The sequence below is a fragment of the Trachinotus anak genome, unplaced genomic scaffold (assembly GCF_046630095.1).
Source record: "Trachinotus anak isolate AG129_WGS33_773 ecotype Australia unplaced genomic scaffold, CSIRO_AGI_Tana_v1 ptg000011l, whole genome shotgun sequence".
Classification (NCBI taxonomy): Eukaryota; Metazoa; Chordata; class Actinopteri; order Carangiformes; family Carangidae; genus Trachinotus; species Trachinotus anak.
In genome coordinates, this window is record NW_027273862.1 from 30,777,501 (window position 1) to 30,797,361 (window position 19,861).

General features: G+C 44.6%; 3 protein-coding genes across 6 annotated transcripts in view; 2 read left to right on the top strand and 1 right to left on the bottom strand.

Annotated features, from left to right (window-relative positions):
• LOC139628313 (calcium and integrin-binding family member 2-like) overlaps positions 1-1,641 on the bottom strand; it is a 6,893-nt gene extending 5,252 nt beyond the window's left edge. Inside the window, exon 1 of one of the 2 annotated variants that reach the window (XM_071489906.1) lies at positions 335-1,171. In XM_071489906.1, coding sequence (XP_071346007.1) covers positions 335-385 — 51 coding nt within the window. In that variant the 5' untranslated portion in view covers positions 386-1,171. Of the gene's footprint in view, positions 1-334 lie in introns of both variants that reach the window. The other variant, XM_071489905.1, reaches the window with a different exon arrangement.
• A 425-nt stretch (positions 1,642-2,066) lies between these two features.
• Positions 2,067-6,394, top strand: LOC139628314 (isocitrate dehydrogenase [NAD] subunit alpha, mitochondrial). Its single transcript, XM_071489907.1, has 11 exons — positions 2,067-2,157; positions 3,187-3,246; positions 3,426-3,509; positions 3,602-3,716; positions 3,793-3,980; positions 4,121-4,254; positions 4,499-4,601; positions 4,693-4,757; positions 4,846-4,930; positions 5,318-5,470; positions 5,728-6,394. The coding sequence occupies exons 1-11, from the start codon at positions 2,131-2,133 to the stop codon at positions 5,809-5,811; spliced, it is 1,098 nt and encodes a 365-aa protein (XP_071346008.1). The 5' UTR covers positions 2,067-2,130; the 3' UTR covers positions 5,812-6,394.
• Positions 6,395-7,599: 1,205 nt separating this feature from the next.
• LOC139628312 (ras-related protein Rab-8B) lies at positions 7,600-19,082 on the top strand. 3 transcript variants are annotated; one of them, XM_071489903.1, is made up of 8 exons: positions 7,652-7,990; positions 14,490-14,550; positions 14,674-14,734; positions 14,866-14,943; positions 15,399-15,488; positions 15,813-15,878; positions 16,002-16,052; positions 16,392-19,082. In XM_071489903.1, the coding sequence occupies exons 1-8, from the start codon at positions 7,867-7,869 to the stop codon at positions 16,479-16,481; spliced, it is 621 nt and encodes a 206-aa protein (XP_071346004.1). In that variant the 5' UTR covers positions 7,652-7,866; the 3' UTR covers positions 16,482-19,082. The 3 variants fall into 3 exon arrangements, 2 of the variants coding, with proteins under 2 accessions (XP_071346005.1, XP_071346004.1); XM_071489904.1 differs by lacking the exons at positions 16,002-16,052; positions 16,392-19,082 and adding an exon at positions 15,943-15,962 and having other exon boundaries at positions 7,600-7,990; positions 15,813-15,906; XR_011692746.1 differs by lacking the exons at positions 7,652-7,990; positions 14,866-14,943; positions 15,399-15,488; ... (1 more) ...; positions 16,002-16,052; positions 16,392-19,082 and adding an exon at positions 8,152-13,562 and having other exon boundaries at positions 14,674-14,735.
• Positions 19,083-19,861: the final 779 nt, after the last annotated feature.

A 19,861-nucleotide genomic window follows, 5' to 3' on the forward strand; every position in this document is an offset into this window, starting at 1 on the left:
AGGTGCAGGGATGATGGTGGAGATCATGATGAGTCACAGTGAGTCACAGAGCTGCTGATCCTCAGGGAGGATCTGCTTTCACACCATCAGTCAGCAGGACAGCAGCATCACCTCCAGCAGGATGCAGAGGAGGCTGGAGCGCAGCCAATCAGCGACAGGAGAGACATTCTACTCTTCCTGCTCTGTTCTGTTCTACTTTATTCTATTCTACATCACCCATCTGACCAATGAACGTTATCTCACGTTATCTCAATTAAGATTTCTGTGAAATCATCCAGGCTCACCGTCCCTGAGGGGATTCCGGCTGTGCTGATGAATGAATGCAGATTGTCACCTGATACGCCTCCAGCTGCTCCTCGGTGAAGGTTGTCTGCTTGTTGCCCATCCTGCTCGGCTGATTCTCCCATCACACAGCGGCATCACACTGGACGTTACCACCGATCTCAGATCTGTCCAAATCCATTTAGGACGACATGTTCCGGTCCAGCTGGTCTAAACACAGCCGAGACGCCCACAGTCCTGATCCGGGCTCGGTTCTCCTGCTGGCCGCCGCGGAGCTCTGAGCTGCGGAGCAAAGGCAGATTTTTGACGCCTCGGCGGTGGGGAGGCGCTGTGGGGAGCAGCCTGCTGCCTTCAGGTGCTGCCTGTAAACTACAGCTTTTGTGGAGGCAGATACATTCATGTGTCTCAGACTGGAAATGGGATAAAGATCCTCTGTCATCGATTTACTGTGTATTGACGTCCATCTATGTCAAACTGGCTAAACACAGAAAATGTCTAGAATTATTAATAATAAATTAATAAATCATTTTACAGCTGCTATTTAGTTTATTGGTTAAAATATATCGATATAAGATTTCAAAAGAATACTCCTGATCAAATAAAAACACTGTCCACAGGACATATCATTAACAATGCTGTAAACTCATTAATAAAACTGACTGACACGTCATGTCAGATCAATGAATCATATTTTCAGTGTCTGTACAGCTACAGACATTTAAATATCTGCGCTGCGCAACACAAAATTTATTTCTGTCCCTACTGTACAATACAGTGTTACTGTACTGTACAAAAAATCTTATTTATTTTCCATTATTATTATTAATATGATTATTTATGTGTGATTGTTATTATATGTGCCTTCTCGTCATAACAGTAGTAATAGCCTAATAATGATGCTTTAATATATAACTATGCAACAAGTTCAATTTTTCTGCATTAACTGTAGATTTATTTTTGATAAGTACATTTTGTGAAGAGTGCTGCCTGTGATGTTTCACAGCTGTGAGAGTCGCAGCTCTGGATCAGCATCAGCAGCCGGAAATCTGGCAACGCTGCACTGACGTCACCCTGCCACCGATGACATCACGTACTCCCTCTCTGTACCAAAGATCGTCTATTGCCGAACTAAGGAATCACTACAATGAACTTTATATTGAAGTCAAACATTAACAAGCATATTAATGTAAAATATACAATTCACATAAACGGGATTTGTTAAAGTTTTCAATAAGCAAACAAGTAATAGGATTTCTTGTTGATTTTGATCCACTGAAGCAGCGGCAGAAACCCAGTACATTTAATCAAGTACTGTACCTAAATACAAATCTGAGGTACTTTACTGAAGTATTTCCTTTTCATGCTACTTCATACATTTCAGACGCCACATTTCAGAGAGAAAGTTTTTAACTGCACTACATTTATTTTAAAGCTTCAGTCACTGGTTAACTAATTAACAAATTGAGATTTTTAAATATTAAACACATGATTACTTTATAATATTCTGACGATTAGTCAGTTTACAGATAATGAATTGAAGTATTCTGGTAACTAAGTCATTTTTCATGTAAAAATAACAGAATATTTGGTTAAGTCCTTTTAATTAACTAAATAATTCTAGTTTAAGTAGCTCAAGCAGCTACAGCAGTGAAATGCTGTTTATACATTAACACATAATGATAATGGAGACGATAATCTGATGATATAACAGTCACAGGGACAGAACTTTTCTTTCAACACTTTAACTACATTTCCTGGTTGTGCTGACATGTATCCGTCCCCACCTGAGTTGGAGGATTCTGTCAGAGTGAGTGCTCTGCTCAGAGGATCTTTGTCCAGGAGAGCAGTATGGCCGGCAGCGTGTGGAGGTCAATGGTGAGCAAAAGATGCTTCAAGAACATTAACCCGTCTCTGTAGACCCACTGACACAGTGTGTAACAGCTGTGAGCTGTGTTGAGTGTGTGAGCTGAAGTGTTGGTGTCACTGTGGAGTTGTGTAGTTTCTCTGAGCGGGTTTCATCCGCCGCCGTTAGCAGGTTAGCTGGCTACAGGGCTAGCGGGCTACAGGGCTAGCGGGCTACAGGGCTAGCGGGTTAGCTGGCTACAGGGCTAGCGGGCTACAGGGCTAGCGGGCTACAGGGCTAGCGGGTTAGCTGCTCAGCTGCTCGCATGTGTCCTTCAACCGGACTGAGGATCACGGAGCGAACCACCGGAGCGTTGCTCTGGGTTTTCACCGGTTCTTTATTCAAGTGTTAGTTTCCACCGTGAAGCCTCCGTCACCGTTAGATCCGGTGCTGGAGGCTCGGTTCTGCTCAGGCTGCGGAGCAGGGGGCCGCATTCCCCTGATGGAGACGCCAGCACCAAACTCCGTTTTGAAAATCAACCATTTTAAAGTTTCTTTGGCTTTTGGTGAAAATCCATGTTTCGTAGAAAGCAAATGAAAAGCTCCCAGTTCTGACGAGTGTCCACTGAGCAGTTCGGCCTACACGAAAACTACCGTTCATTTAGTAAAACAGTTTGAACGGGTTCTGTCATAAATTCACTTACCACAACTAAACTATTCCAGGAAGAAGAAACCATAGGTTCAGCCCAGTGTGGTCACGGACAGACAACGATTAAAAAACTAAACTAATAAACGATATGAATGGTATGTGATGTTTTGCATGACAAACAGAATAAACATACAGTATAAACCAGAGAGAAACGGCAGAGTTTTCACTGCAGACTTGAACACGCTGGAGTCTGGAGCTGCTGTTAAACCCCGAGGATGCTCGTTACATCCCCAATGCTGGTTATCATCACTGGGATCAGAGTTGAGTTGTTTGACTGGTCTCCAGTCAGTCGCTGTGTTTGTGCTCCGTGTTGAGTGTGTGCACTGAAGTGACCTTCATGTTGTGTCCTCCAGCTGGTGGTGGGGGGGGCGGTGAGGAGACCCGCTCTGTCTTCAGCTTCCTTTTCCAGAGGGGTGAGTAGTTCACGGTCCCCAAACCCGACACCAACTCCCACTGCAACACACAAACACATGTAGACGTTAAAGTGGCTGGAGAGAGACGGTGACAGCTCACCAGGCCACACAGCCGGGTAACATGAGTTTACAGGAAGTGACCGTTAACCTGTTAACCTGGTAACCCCGCCCCCCGACAGATGCAGACCGTCACACTGATCCCTGGTGATGGGATCGGACCAGAGATCTCCACTGCTGTCATGAAGATCTTTGAAGCTGCCAAAGTGAGTGTGACGGAGGAGGAGTTTCCTCTTCTTCTTCAGAAACAACCCAGTTGTTTCAGAGAGAGTAAGCTGGTTTTGTTCCTCCCCTTCAGGCTCCGATCCAATGGGAGGAGAGGAACGTGACGGCCATCAAAGGACCCGGCGGGAGGTGGATGATCCCTCCTGATGCTAAAGAGTCGATGGACCGGAGCAAGATCGGACTGAAAGGTCTGTGGGTGTGTGTCGGACTCAGACAGTCCTCTTTGAGTGCAGCCCTCACCAGTAGAAACTCTGTCCCCCGCAGGACCCCTGAAGACGCCCATCGCCGCAGGTCACCCGTCCATGAACCTGCTGCTCAGAAAGACCTTCGACCTCTACGCCAACGTGCGCCCCTGCGTGTCCATTGAGGGCTACAAGACTCCGTACACTGACGTCAACCTGGTCACCATCCGGGAGAACACGGAGGGCGAGTACAGCGGCATCGAACACGTGGTGAGACGTCCTGAAACATATTGGCCTGAATATGATCCTGAAATTGAAATCAGCTGTTAAAATCTGACCCATCATGTCCACAGCGTCTGTGACGGAGTATCTTCATTGCCTGAGTCCTCTCCTGTCTTCTTCTGTCGTAGATCGTGGACGGTGTGGTTCAGAGCATCAAGCTGATCACTGAGGAGGCCAGCAGACGCATCGCTGAGTACGCCTTCGAATACGCCAGAAACAACCAGAGGACCAGCGTGACGGCCGTCCACAAGGCCAACATCATGTGAGTTCCAGCTTCGCTCAGCAGTCAGTCAGACAGGAAGCAGCTGTCAGCAGAGTCGTGGCGTGAACATGACGGCATCTCTTTAACGTGGTCAATAGTTTTAAAAACAGCTGCTTCAGGAGTTCAGGAGCTGCTGCTGAGACACGTCAAGATTCACAGTGTCTCACACAGTAGTTTCACTGTAACTGTCTCTCTCTCTCTCTCCCCCCCTCTCCCTCCCCCGACCCCCCCTCCAACCCCCCAGGCGGATGTCAGACGGTCTGTTTCTGAGGAAATGTCGTGAGGTTGCAGAGAACTACAAAGACATTAAGTTCACTGAGATGTACCTGGACACTGTGTGTCTCAATGTAAGTTCTCCGTCCAGATGTTCTCACCTCTGCGTCTGTCGACCTCACTTCACTGCAGCAGGTTTCATGTCTCGATGGTCTGGTCTTTCAGATGGTTCAGGATCCGACCCAGTTTGACGTCCTGGTCATGCCTAACCTGTACGGAGACATTCTGAGGTCAGTGTGCAACAGATACAGAGATCGCCGCGAGGCCTTCAGGGGGCGTGGCCGAGCGTAAACGTGCAGGTGATGCTTTGTGTTTCAGTGACCTGTGTGCCGGTCTGATCGGAGGCCTGGGGGTCACTCCCAGCGGGAACATCGGGGCAAACGGAGTCGCCATCTTTGAATCGGTTTGTTTCTCTGTCATTAACATTTCCAGCTGTTTCTGCAGGCACATTAAATAACAACAACTCTGTCTTCGTTAACCAATGAGGAGCCCTGATCATTAAAGCTCCAGCTCAGTCTAAGTTCAGGTTGGAGATAATCAAGAAACGATCAAAGTCCGTCCCAGGTTTCCAGGGTCCAAGTTTAAATCTTTAAAAGTTTTATTTGGTTTTTAACAACATGAACCAGAGAAAAGCTGCAACAAAACAGCTGCAGATGATGTTTGGATTGATCGACTTGTTTCAGCTTCAGTAGGAATTTTGTTTCTTCACATCAATTCAAAATGAGACCAACAGCTGTGACTGAGCCTGATCAGACGACATTAAAAAAATGAGACCGTGTGTGTCCCGCAGGTCCACGGCACTGCCCCCGACATCGCCGGCATGGACATGGCGAACCCCACCGCCCTGCTGCTCAGCGCCGTCATGATGCTGCGTCACATGGGTCTCCACGACCACGGCAACAAGATCCAGACGGCGTGCTTCGACACCATCAGAGACAAGAAGGTGAGGAGGGAGTAAAACACTCATCAGCTCAGTTTGTCTCAGTGTGAGGTTACAGATATAAAATCACTGAGTGACGTCGGAGCTAAACTGTCCACAGGCTAATGTAGCTAACGTTGGTCCATGGTGTGTCCCATCATGAATAGCCTACAGGATGAGGGGGAGGGGCCTCAGCTCTGTGGCTGCTGCTGTCACTGATCAATCATTATTATGACTCACAGTTGCTGATGTGAGACCTGACTGAAGTGTTTGTGTCTCAGGTGCTGACAAAGGACCTGGGGGGAAACTCCAAGTGCTCCGAGTTTACAGCTGAGATCTGCCGTCGCATCCAGGACCTGGACTGAAGCTGCAGTGATGGAGCTGCTGTGGGAGCCCAAGCCCCCCCCCCCCGCCCAAACAGACCACCTCCATCACAGACCCACGCTTCTCCCGCCCGCCCCCCCTGCCTACCCCCCCATGCTGGCTGCTTGTATCTCTCTGCAGCTGCAGGGGGACTCTGAGCTTTTTTTTCCTTTCACCTGTATTTACCTGTATTTGAATCTCTCTTTGCTGTAACGAGATGATGATGTTGAGGGGGCGGGGCTTCTGCAGCAGCTGCCTGTATAAGTCACATTATGAAACATTCTCAGAAGACATGCGCACAACTTTGACATGACCAAGGTGGAATTAAATCATTTCAAGTGTTTCTTAGTCAGATACATTTATCATTACATTAATAATAGTAATAATAATAATAATATCAGCACTCTGCCTGTATTATCTGGACAGTTTGAATATTTGCTATTTTTTTTAACGGTGGTCCAATGTAACCGTAACTAAAATGTCCTCTTATTTATTGTTTCTACTTCCTGTTACTGTCTCATGCTGCTCTCTTCGGTTTCACAGATCCAGAGCTATGAGGTTTATATAAAGGGAGATAGAGCCAGACCTCCACTGCTGTCTGTGGTTTTAACTACACAAACATATATCCTCACGAAACCGTATTCAAGGAAGGGGGGTGAGGCTGTGTCCCTTTCACAGCAAGTATTTCAGGTTGATTTTCTTCCTTCCTTCTCTGACCTTTGACCTCTCACAGCCTCCATCTGAGGGAGCAGCAGAGAGTGTCTGTGTCACCCTGGGTTTTACCTTTCAGGCAACACACAGGCTTCCCTGCAGACACCACCCAGGGCTGAAAAAAGGACTGAAGATCTGCTGAATTTAAGTTCTTATTCACAGTTGTTGTCCTAAAACTAGAATTCAACATCAGTTAATGAATAAGACCCCGCTGCTTTAAAACGTGGTCATGCCACAGGACCAGAACGGAACTGGCTCCTCCAAACTGGCAACACGCACACACACACGCACACACGCACGCACACACACACACACACGGACCTCGACGTCACAGGGCCACGCCCCCGGCCTCCTAGCAGCGCCAAGCTACCAGGAGACTGACCGGATATACAGCGGGCTGATTTTCAAATTAAAAGTTCAGGATTTAGTCAAACTTACAGGGGAATCAGCACCTGTCTGAACACAACCTGAACATTAGAACCTTCATGAAGAAGGATTTACTGCAGGGCAGTTAGATCAGACTGACTCAGTTTAGAGACCTGGACAAAATAAAACACAAAATACAGAGACAGAGTGATTTAATTCGATACACAACAGTGCATCCTGGTCAGATAATGCTGGTCACGTTCTCAGACATAAATGTAAAGTGAACGAGAAACATATATTACCATCAAATTCACAGCATCTTCATTTTATATTTGTAAAAACCTTCTAAAATAATAAATGACCTCTGCAGATTTAGAAGTAAGAACACACAGGGATTTAAATAATACATTCATAGCAAATAACCATGAGCTGAACATCAAATAATGAATATACATGTATATGAATTTAAAGCTAAGTTCCCATTAACAAAGAATGGAATCAATGTAAAGCCAAATAATAAAAGGCAGATCACTGATGAACACAGGTAGAATATAAAGAGTCAGACCAGAGAAGAACCTTCAGACGAATGACTGTTATTATGTGTAGTTGCCAGAGTCCTTGATTCAGCTGTGGTCATTTGTTATTTGAGTTAGAAATTTTAATCTTCAGACGTGATGAACACAGACACAGTGATGCTGTAAGAGCAGAGAAATTATTCTGAATTCTAATGAGTAAGTGGTTGTTAGAGGTTTGTTTTATTGTGAAAAGCCCGTTCCGGATGTGTGCTCCGGTGTATTCCGGTTAGCTTGAAGCTGAACCGTTTCCTGCTCCTGTCGGACCTGTTTCAGTAGAAACTAGTCCGGAACCAGCGCTCCCGCTGAACCCAGTGAGCCCAGCAGAGTGTCTGCGGGTCGTGGAGAGCCCCAGGAGGCCGGAGGTTCCGTTAAATTACCGGGAGCACCGGGTCAAACGGCGGGAAAATGGCGAAGACGTACGACTATCTGTTCAAACTGCTCCTGATCGGTGACAGCGGCGTCGGTAAAACCTGCCTCCTGTTCCGGTTCAGCGAGGACGCCTTCAACACCACCTTCATCTCCACCATCGGTGAGTCCGCTCCTCACGGCGACCCTTCAACTCTGAGACTGTGACCTTTGACCCCACTGATCAGTTTGTGACCATCATCACATCTAACCTGTTGAAGTGAAGTCAAGTGTGATGGTTGTGTTGGTTGTGTTGGTTGTGTTGGTTGTGTTGATGGAGATGGTTGTGATGGTTGTGATGGTGGAGATGGTTGTGATGGTTGTGTTGATGGTGATGGTTGTGATGGTTGTGTTGATAGAGATGGTTGTGTTGGTTGTGTTGGTTGTGTTGATGGAGATGGTTGTGATGGTTGTGATGGTGGAGATGGTTGTGATGGTTGTGTTGATGGTGATGGTTGTGATGGTTGTGTTGATAGAGATGGTTGTGATGGTTGTGATGGTTGTGTTGGTTGTGTTGATGGAGATGGTTGTGATGGTTGTGTTGGTTGTGTTGGTTGTGATGGTTGTGATGGTGGAGATGGTTGTGATGGTTGTGATGGTTGTGATGGTTGTGATGGTTGTGTTGATGGTGATGGTTGTGATGGTTGTGTTGATGGTGATGGTTGTGATGGTTGTGTTGATGGTGATGGTTGTGATGGTTGTGATGGTTGTGTTGATGGTGATGGTTGTGATGGTTGTGATGGTTGTGTTGGTTGTGTTGATGGAGATGGTTGTGATGGTTGTGATGCTTGTGATGGTTGTGTTGATGGAGATGGTTGTGATGGTTTTGATGGTTGTGTTGGTTGTGTTGGTTGTGATGGTTGTGATGGTGGAGATGGTTGTGATGGTGGAGATGGTTGTGATGGTTGTGATGGTTGTGTTGATGGTGATGGTTGTGATGGTTGTGTTGATGGAGATGGTTGTGATGGTTGTGTTGATGGTGATGGTTGTGATGGTTGTGTTGATGGTGATGGTTGTGATGGTTGTGATGGTTGTGTTGATGGTGATGGTTGTGATGGTTGTGATGGTTGTGTTGGTTGTGTTGATGGAGATGGTTGTGATGGTTGTGATGCTTGTGATGGTTGTGTTGATGGAGATGGTTGTGATGGTTTTGATGGTTGTGTTGGTTGTGTTGGTTGTGATGGCTGTGTTGATGGTGATGGTTGTGTTGGTTGTGATGGTTGTGTTGGTTGTGTTGATGGTGATGGTTGTGTTGGTTGTGTTGATGGAGATGGTTGTGATGGTTTTGATGGTTGTGTTGGTTGTGATGGCTGTGTTGATGGTGATGGTTGTGTTGATGGTGATGGTTGTGTTGATGGTGATGGTTGTGTTGGTTGTGTTGATGGTGTTGATGGAGATGGTTGTGTTGATGGTGTTGGTTGTGTTGATGGTGTTGATGGAGATGGTTGTGTTGATGGTGATGGTTGTGTTGGTTGTGTTGATGGTGATGGTTGTGTTGGTTGTGTTGATGGTGTTGATGGAGATGGTTGTGTTGATGGTCTTGGTTGTGTTGATGGTGTTGATAGAGATGGTTGTGTTGATGGTGTTGGTTGTGTTGGTTGTGTTGATGGTGATGGTTGTGTTGGTTGTGTTGGTTGTGTTGATGGTGTTGATGGAGATGGTTGTGTTGATGGTGTTGGTTGTGTTGATGGTGTTGATGGTGATGGTTGTGTTGATGGTGTTGATGGTGTTGGTTGTGTTGATGGTGATGGTTGTGTTGATGGTGTTGATGGAGATGGTTGTGTTGATGGTGATGGTTGTGTTGGTTGTGTTGATGGTGATGGTTGTGTTGGTTGTGTTGGTTGTGTTGATGGTGTTGATGGAGATGGTTGTGTTGATGGTGTTGGTTGTGTTGATGGTGTTGATGGTGATGGTTGTGTTGATGGTGTTGATGGTGTTGGTTGTGTTGATGGTGATGGTTGTGTTGATGGTGTTGATGGAGATGGTTGTGTTGATGGTGATGGTTGTGTTGATGGTGATGGTTGTGTTGATGGAGATGGTTGTGTTGATGGAGATGGTTGTGTTGATGGAGATGGTTGTGTGGTCAGATGAGGTTGTGCTCCACTCATCCGTGGTGACTCCACTGCCTCACCTGGACGGTAAGCTGGCAGGTGTGGCTGCAGGTGTGTTGTTGTTGTTGTGTAAAACAGCTGCTTTGTACAGAGTCAACAGCTTTTTGTCGTTGCCTGCACATCTCTGCTCGTCCTCATTTTCATAGCTATCAATGTAACATTAGCTGCTTCGCTAACGAGTAGCTGATAGTGAAACTTTAGAGCGCCCTCTGCTGGATCACAACACAAACTGCTTCAGTCTGTTGTGCTAATAGGCTGTAAATTCTGAATTCATCCGGGTTAAATAAAGTAAAGGTGACTGTAACACATCACTAACCAAGTCTGAACTTCACACAGTTCTTTGATGTGGGGAGAACTGGAGCTGCAACTAATTATGTCATTAATAGTTTGATTAATCGTTCTGCCTATGAACTGTTAAAATGTGGTGAAGTCTGATGTCTAGAGTCTCACAGTCAGGAAGCTGGAGCCGTCAAATGTTTTGGCATTTATACCTTAAAAAAATGACTGAAACAAAAAATACTGAATCATCAGAAAAGCTGCTCAGCTGACTAATTGATGAATCGACCAGTTGTTGCATTTGAGTGAAGAATATTGAAATGTCCTCACATTGCAGAGATGTCCTCACTGCAATGGTTTGAAATTGACACTGGTCCTCATAAAGATAGCTGTACAGGTACACACACACACACACACACACACACACACATACACACACACACACAGTGTGTTTCCGGTGTGTCACGAGCGAGCAGTGTGTCGCTCTTCTGTCTCTCTGGTGGAAACAGGAAGTGGGAACTGTCTTCTTCTGTCTGCAGTGACACAGTGCTGCCCTGTGCGGCTCTGTGTGTGTGTAGTGGGGTTATTATTATTAGTATCTTTGTGAGGACCAGTGTCAGTTTTGTGTGACTGTCATCAGCTGACTGAGGCCAAACCTGGGACCAGTAATGTGGTTTATGAGCTGGTTCCTTGGTTGGTGAAGTAAGTTGTGGGACAGACGTCAGTGGAGGAATTAGAGCTGACATTTTACATGAACATGGGACCATTGTTTATTGCCGTATACAGAGCTGAAGTCGTGATGTCACTTCCTGTCTGGCTTCTGCTCCACTAGATTCTGTATAATTGCTTATTCAGCATTTCTGTCATCAGTGTTTGTGAGAAGTGAAGTGTGTTTGTGAGGTTTATCTTCCATATTGAGACAAATCAGTGTGAGGTGGTAAATTGCCTGATAGTCGACCACGTTAATGTAAATGTCTGCATTTAAAAAATCAATTTTCTGATCATTTTTATTTGAAGTTATTACAACGAGCACAAAAAGTGAAGTTAGAAAATAATGTAGATGATGCAGAAACAGCTGCATGAGTCACCCTGAGTCACAGAGGTGAGGTGTCAGTCTGTGTGGGCCTGCTGCCCTTTACAGGACTGTGGTGACTGTGTGCGCTCGTTTTATAATTTGTGCGTCCCTTATTTGATTCTGTCGCTGTCAGAGGTTCACCTTATATCACACTCACCTGTTCATTATCCCGTTTAAACAAAGTGACGTGATCCTCTGCTTATGTCACTGTAACTTTTGTCTGGGACATTTAGCCTGTAAACATCAAGGGCTAATGGGAAGTGGTGTTCATTACAGCTCCATATTTTACTCTTCTTCTGTGTTTTATCTGAAGTGTTGATCTCCATCAGAAGATATATTTGTGGTTTTAAGAACCAAAAACCATCTCAGTGTAGTTTTACATCTCCTCTCTCAGGCTTCTCTCTGGAGCTCTAGTAACAACAGGTCAGTCAGCCAATCAGAGGAGAGGATCTGAGCACCAATAAAAATATAGCAGGTTTCAGGTAAACACTCCGAGAAACCAAATCCTGCAAAGGTTGGCTGGTTGGTCCAGGTGGGCGGGGCTTGAGGCATGGCTGAGGGCGGTGACTGCTTTGTTGTGACATCACAAAGTTCCAGAAGTCCTGACGGCTGGTTTTAAGGCTCAGTTTCTGAATACAGGCTGTGTGCATTTCTCTGTGGACTGAGGCTTTGATACTTTCACAGTATTAATATAGAACCTAGATCTGCTTTATAATCACAAACACATGGACATCTTTATATTATATGGACCTTTAAGGCCAAATTGATTACTAGGTCATTTTGTTGCTGCTGTGATTGTAGTTACAGTTGTTTTTGTTTCCTCTGGAACAGACAGACCTCACCTGTGTCACCTGTGTCACCTGTGTTAGGGTAGGTTTCTGATTTCTGACCTGTCAGACGTGCAGTGATGCAGTAACGCTGAGGACAGTGTAAGCATCTGTCTGCGTGATGACATGTCGGCGACACCCCCACCTGCTTCACCTCAGGGGCATCATGAGGAGACTGATTCTGGTTTGTTATATTTCTCCATTCTCTGCTGGTTTTCTCCCAGTTCAGCTGCTGGTCTGCATGAATGTTAAATGAGCTCCCACAATCCTCTGCTGCTGTGGTCAGACAGAGGATGCACTGTCACCAGTCTGCCAGGGGTCTCGTGAGTGTCAGCTGACCTCTGTGTGCGTGTGCGTGTGTGTGTGTAGGTTTTTGTTACCTTGTTGGGAGCTTTTTGTTGGGACCAGTGGTCCTCATGGAAAATGAGGCGAAACTGAGGTCCTGGTGAGGGAATTCATTATGTCAAGGAGTGTCCTCACAACTCTGTGTGTGTGTGTGTGAACATGTGAAAGTGGGAAGTCCCCATTCAGTCTACTTGTATGAAGTGTATGTCAGTGAGGTTGTGGATTTATAACAGACGGCTCTGAATACAAAGATACACATTGTATGAACACAGTAACACAACTGTTTGATGAAGTCGGGATGTGCGCTGATACTCAGGTGGGGCCTCTGTCAACAGTTTCACACACGTCCCTTTTAATGTGGAAAATCATTTAAGATTTTTTTGTTGCAGTACCACAACCGACCACTGGTTGACTGGCAATGCTGTGTCACTGTATTGATATATCCATGACTGATAGTGATCAGATGTATCAGATCAGATCATCAGTATTGATTATGTGTTGGTGTTTTTACTCTGCTGTCAGCTGTATGAACTCAGTGAAGCCTGATGTACAGTCTGACTGAGGCCGATACTAATGTTGATAATTGAGAGTTTTTCACAAAAATCATTTACACAAATCCTTCAGATTGTTTCTCAACTGTGGCTGAGATTCAAAGTGAGTGGGACATTAACAGTCAGAGCTCTCTGGTGGGCAGACTGTGTAGTGACTGTTTCTGAATGGGCTCAAATCTGGTCTGGCATCTCTGTGCTGACATTTAAGGCTCTGCTCTTGTGTCAGGATACAGAATGCAGGGTCGCGCCGGTGAACTGGTATTTTCCTGCCGTGAGCTGAGGTCATTTCCTGGACTGTGCCGGTTGGTCGCCCCAGTGGAGAGGTGCAGTCGAGGGTGTGGTGATAACAATCCAGCACCGCACTGCCACCTCGGTGCCGTGACTGAGTGCGTCTCACGCTGTCTGCTCACACAGGATATCTGAGCCGCCGGGTTCAGATCCGGACGTTTCCTCTGAGGAAAACTCCCACATCGTGACGGGGAGAGCCCTGAGTTTAAAGGGGAGGAAAGAGGTGAATGTGATCGGCCATGATTCTCACAGCTGCTGTGTTTAGCATCAGTCAACATCAGTTAGTATCAGTCAACATCAGTTAGCATTAGTTAGCATCAGTTAGCATCAGTCAACATCAGTTAGTATCAGTCAACATCAGTTAGCATTAGTTAGCATCAGTTAGCCAACATCAATGAGTCAACATTAGTTAGCAACAGTCACACCTGTTGTGTTTAGCATCACTCAACATTAGTTAGCATCAGTTAGCATTAGCTTCAGCGCTAGTATTTTAATGTAATCTGAGCAGTCTTTCCATCACTGGTTGAATGTGTTGCTTAAGGACATTGCGGCAGGTAGTTGCTGCTGTTCAGGGAATCAAACTGACATCCAGTTAAATGACCTGAAGGAAACAGGACCAGAGGGGGTCAGTGTGAGGAGGGGGGCCCTCCTCCCCTCGGCCTCAGCTCAGAGCAGGAAAGGCGAGAGGAAACGGAGCTGTCAGGCTTCGTATCCGCAGCTTCTTGGAAACAGATTTTTCTCTTCAGAGCAGGAAGCAACGTTTGGTCACATTTGTTTGTTAAAAATATCTTTGGCTTCCTTTTTATTCACCAGAGAAACGCCCCGTCAGCTTTAACTCTCAGAGCAGGGACACGAACACACCTCACACACATCACTGTTCGTTTTAAACACCCCTCTCTATGAGGCGGGAGGGGCTAACAGCGTCAGACACCTGAAGATTTATTGTCCCCGTCAGTGACTGTCGTGTCAGCACGTTGTCTTCCTGCTGGACCTCTACATGTCAGGAAACTACACTGAAAATAATTTTTTTAGAAAGTCACACTACACAAGCTGTGGATCTGAAGTGATCCTGAAACAGTTTGTGGAGGCAGCGGCGGTCCAGACCTCAGAGCTGGAGGCGGAGTCTGACACTTTCTGTCTCCTCCTTCAGGAATCGACTTCAAAATCAGGACGATAGAGCTGGACGGCAAGAAAATCAAACTCCAGATCTGGTGAGTGTGTGTGTGTGTGTGTGTGCAGCTGTGATCTCTAATGTCTTTAAGAACAACCTGAATGAGATGATGATGATGATGATGATGCTCAGTCAACACTTCGTCTACTTCCTGTCCCTGCAGGGACACGGCGGGTCAGGAGAGGTTCAGGACCATCACAACTGCCTACTACAGAGGAGCCATGGTAAGACACGCCCCTTCCTGATTACTTCTCTGCTATTGGACAGATGATGAGTCAATCATGCAGACAGCACAAAGAGATGAATCCGACACAGCCCGACACACAGTCTGTCACTTCCTGTCCTGTTTGTTTAGGGCATCATGCTGGTGTATGACATCACCAACGAGAAGTCCTTCGACAACATCAGGAACTGGATACGAAACATCGAGGAGGTACGACACATCGTGACCTGACACGGTCACTCGAGGGGGCGGGTGGGGCCTCAGGTCTGTGAGCCAACGAGAGGCAGATTTGAAAAATCTTTTGATCTGATTTGAAGTTATGTTGATGTGAGATAAGGTGGAGGTGCAGCGCTCCGGTTTTTTACTCCGTCCTAATGTTAAATGACTAAAGTTAGAGTCCGAACCTGAACCTTAGAGCAGACGTTTCCCTGCTGCAGCATCAGGGCTGAACTGTGGGGTAACACCGTCTGCACGTTTTCACAGAGCAGGTTAACTCACCCCTCAGAGAGTCGCACTGAAAGTTTCAAACTTAATGTTTTCTCCTAAATCCTCTTCAAAAGCTGCTGAGACCAACTTTTACTGAGGAAAAGGGCCGATGCCCTTTAGCAAGGCACTGACCCTGAAGTGTGGATCAGTGACAACCCTCCATGTTTGTGTTTTTTCAGCACGCGTCCTCAGACGTGGAGAGAATGGTCCTGGGAAACAAATGCGACATGAACGACAAGAGACAAGTGTCCAAGGAGCGAGGAGAGAAGGTCTGAGTGTTTCCTGCTGATGAAGCTGATGGTGGAGCATCTTCCTCCTAATGTCTCGGCTTCATCAGGGCTGTGAGGGACATGCTGTAAATCACTGAGCAGCTTTAAAGCTGTGTGGTGCTTCACAAACACAGTGACACAACCAGACAAATCAAAGCTACACAAAAACAAACAGCTTCAACCTAAAGTTTCTTTATTTCTCTATATATTTAACATCATTAACAAGTTTTATTGTCTGAAACATAAAGAAACTGATTGAGACTCTGTCAGTTTCCTCCTGTGATGATACAAACCTCAGACTGTTGTGTTGTTGTTGTTGTTCAGTTGGCGATCGACTACGGGATCAAGTTTTTGGAAACCAGCGCAAAGTCCAGCATCAACGTGGAGGAGGTGAGTCCTGGTCCAGGTCCTGGTCCAGGTCCTGGTCCTGGTCCTGGTCCTGGTCCTGGTCCAGAGTGATACCTGACAGAATGAATCTGCTCAGTGTTAATCTGATGGTTTTTCTCTCTTCAGGCCTTTTTCACACTCGCCAGAGACATCATGACCAGACTCAACAGAAAAATGGTGAGTTCATCACAGAGCGAAGCCAGTTAGAGAAACCAACATCTGTTCACATCTGGATGAGGTTCAGTGTGAAAGTATCGATATCTGCACAGGAAGAGGAATTCAGTTTCTACAGCTTTTACAACTGTTTCATGCAGAAATGCACCTTGGGAGTCGTAGTCAACGCCTACATTCATGTTTCAGCTTCTTTATTTTCTTTCTAAAGCTTGAAGCAGTAACCAGGAGAGCGTGACGTCAGTGGTCACATGATGTCAGAGGGACAGAGACAATGCTCAGTCATGTGACTCGCCGCTGATTTCAGGAGCTGATTAGTTCATGTTCTTCTTTTTCTTCCTCCAGAGCGACAACAACCCGTCGGGTGGAGGTGGTCCGGTTAAAATCACAGAGTCTCGCTCTAAGAAGAGCCTGTTCAGGTGTATGCTGCTGTAGGCGGAGCCTCTGCTCAGACCCCCTCCTCCTGACGGAGCGCTGCTGCTGGAGGAACAACAGACCTGTGGAAACATGAAGAACCAAACATGTTGTTTTCATCTGCTCTTACTCCGCTCTGATCTGCCTCTTCACCTCCTGCACGCCTCCTCCTCCGCCTCCTCCTCCTCTTCCTCCTCCTCCTCCTCCTCCTGCTCCTCCTCCTCTTCCTCCTCCTCCTCCTCCTCCTCTCACTGCCGTCAGCTCGGCAGGTGAAGGAGACTCAGAGTCTTAACACAAAATCACAGAGAGAAAATGTAAGTGATGATGATGAAGACTGAATGTCAGAGATGAAGAGCAGAGCCTCAGTTACCATGTTTTATATTTTGAACTTTTCTCATGTTTAATTGTTGTTTAAACTTTTTTTTTCCAAAGATCGAAGCCTTAAAGGAGCAAATGTCAATGAAGACTGATGATTTCTGATGCCTCTTTAGTTAATCCTGATAAGAATGAATGAAAAACTTTATTTAAAATTAAAAATCAAAATTATTTATAAACCATTTAATTAGGCTGTTGAGGCAGAATGAAACTGTTACAGCAGGAAACGAACAAATCACATCATCAGAAAATGAAATAACAACAAGACAGGTTTATGTCTTAAAATGATCAGCAAATCAATTTTTAAACGAATTCAAACAATATTTGATTTAAAAGTCTTTTAAATGTTAATTCCAGATTTCATTTGTCTCCTGTTTTATTTACTTAAATAAGTCACTTGTTCAGTGACCATTTCGTTTCTTCTTTGCATTGTTTAATGAAAAATTCAATATTTTATTGATATAATGGTGTGAAAATGTTTCCGTAATTAACACAGAAATTTTTCCTCTGGCACAAACTCATACAGCACTGAGAATAATATGACACCAGCCCCAAGAAATCAACAGGTCAGAGTTAGTATTTAACAACTGAACAATATCTGAGAATAAATCCTGAGGTCAAGTCGTTTAAATCACAGACGTGTTTAATGGTGGAAACAGTGAAGCGTTGACGCTGCGTCATCATTCATGAGAGAAGAAGAAGAATCAAGTCCTGATTCACTCTGAAACTGTTTTTACTGCTGACTCAACTTATTCATGCTTTTCTATACTTTTATATTTTCTTTAAAACCACTCGAGGAAGAAAAAAACACCTGATGCTCTTTATGTTTTTATTTTTTTAACATTTCAGAGGAATTTTATCTGTTGGTTGTTTTTGTCTGAACCTGAAATATTTCAGTCTGAACAGAGTTGAGTTCAGTTCATATGCAGCTGTTCAGTCCACATCACAGCTGGAGTCAATATAAACTTCACAGGGTTTAATTAGTCTCTTGTCATAGCTTGATTCATTAGAAATAAAATAAACAGACCATAAAATGATCTAATTAAGTTTCCTGTTTATGTCTCGGTCAGACACCGAAACGTTTCCCTCACATCTGTGAACAGCTGCGTATGAAGAGAACAGATGTTTGGACATGTGACGTGTTGAACTGTGTGTTGTGTTTACAGACTCACTGCAGCAGTATTATCTTATTATATTATTGTGTTATTGTTGTGTTAATCTCTCCTCCAGCTGATAAAAAGGTGCTTTAACAAACAGAATCAGTCGGAAACAAATTAATCGACCTGATCGGTTTATATCTGTGTCTTTCATCACTAATTCATCAATGATCTGTCTATGATGTTTGAATCCAATATTCACCTCCGGACTGATTAATCAATATGAATCAATCGATCAAGCACACAGCTGCTTTCACCACACAAAGTGTTTGTGACAAGTCAAAGACTTTTATTTTGTTTTTTCTCTTTAATGTGACGAGAAAACGACAGAGAGTAGGAACAAATGTAAATCAGCATAAATCAAATAATCAGCTGATCAATATCAGTGATGAGATAATCAATCAGAAAAAAGCAACTTCACCTTTTTCTCTTTTCACTGATTCTTTTGTTTGTTGAAGTTTGTTGTTTTTAATGTTTTTTTTTATTTTCAGCACTTTGTAACTTTGCTAAAACAGTGCTATGCAAAAATATATAATAATAATTATTATTGTTATAATGAGGTTTTGTTACTGACTGAAGACGAGTGAGAAAAAGTTCACAAAAGTTTTTTTCACATTAAAATCTTCACTTCAAGTCTGATGTTTTTACACAAAACATTATTTCAAATAAACTTTAGATTTTTATGACTTTGTTCAACAGCAGATTGAAAAGACGCAGAATAAACAGGAAACAGAAAAGAGCTGAATGAAAACAGATGAAGGGTCTGACTGGAGCTGGATGTTTACACTTTCAGACTTTTTCTGCTGTGAAGAAAATTAAACCTGATGTTTATGAGAAAACGTCATGTGTAAAAATCTCAGTTGGACTCAGTTTTTTCTTGGAGTGAAAAGGTTTTCAGATTCTGTTGTTGGACGCTCTTATTGTGAAATGAATGTGGAGGTTTCTGATGTTGGGTCAAGATGATTGGGACTCCCTCTGATCACCTGATCGCTGCAGTGACCTTTGACCTCTCCTCTTTGGTCTTCCATTTATCGCTCCGGGACGTCCGGAGCGTCACAGCTGATTGTACAATAAAATACTTTTTCTATCAGCTGTCTGTCTGCTCTTATTTTTAAATTCACTTCATATTTGTTCACATATTGTTTCCAGTTCAGAGATCAATTAATCTGAAATTAATCAGCTACTGTTCTTATTGATCTGATAACTGTAGTAAACTGCAGTAAACTGTACTGGGCAATATGTTTATTTATTTATTTATTGCATTGAGATGTCTGCGTAACCTTGTGGGACCAATGCTTTAGGTCCCCACAGAGATAGTGAGACAAGTTTGAGTGTGTGTGTGTGTGTGTGTGTGTCCGCCTCTCTAAGACAAACTGTGTTCGGTTGTCAAGGAAACAAACAATTCAATTCAATTTTATTTGTATAGCACCAAATCATAATCTACATTATCTCAAGGCACTTTACAGGGTAAGGTCAAGACCTCACTTTGTTACAGAGAAAAAACCCAACAGTTCCCACAAAGAGCAGCGCTTGGCGACAGGGGGGAGGAAAAACTCCCTTTAACAGGAAGAAACCTCCAACAGAACTGGGCTCAGGGTGGGGGGGGGTCTGCCTCAGATAGATAACAGTGGTTAATAGTAAAGATGAGTAGTGGTGGATCTGGATCCTGCTGCGCCAGAGGCAGAGAGACCTGCAGAATGAGGACAGAGAGAGGGAGAGAGAGAGAGAGACACCAGTGCATCATGGGAATCCCCCAGCAGTCTAGCTCTATAGCAGCATAGCTAAGGGATGGGTCAGGACATACCCGAGCCAGCCCTAACTATAAGCTTTACTAAACAGGACAGTTTTAAGCCTGATCTTAAAGGTAGA

Excerpts from the sequence above, each read along its gene's own strand:
- LOC139628314 (XM_071489907.1), top strand. The coding sequence starts at position 2,131 with ATGGCCGGCAGCGTGTGGAGGTCAATG. Across the intron at positions 3,717-3,792 it reads GAGCAAGATCGGACTGAAAG|GACCCCTGAAGACGCCCATC; the intron begins GTCTGTGGGTGT and ends TGTCCCCCGCAG. Across the intron at positions 4,255-4,498 it reads GTCCACAAGGCCAACATCAT|GCGGATGTCAGACGGTCTGT; the intron begins GTGAGTTCCAGC and ends CCAACCCCCCAG.
- LOC139628312 (XM_071489903.1), top strand. The coding sequence starts at position 7,867 with ATGGCGAAGACGTACGACTATCTGTTCAAACTGCTCCTGATCGGTGAC. Across the intron at positions 14,551-14,673 it reads AAAATCAAACTCCAGATCTG|GGACACGGCGGGTCAGGAGA; the intron begins GTGAGTGTGTGT and ends CTGTCCCTGCAG. Across the intron at positions 15,879-16,001 it reads CCAGCATCAACGTGGAGGAG|GCCTTTTTCACACTCGCCAG; the intron begins GTGAGTCCTGGT and ends TTCTCTCTTCAG.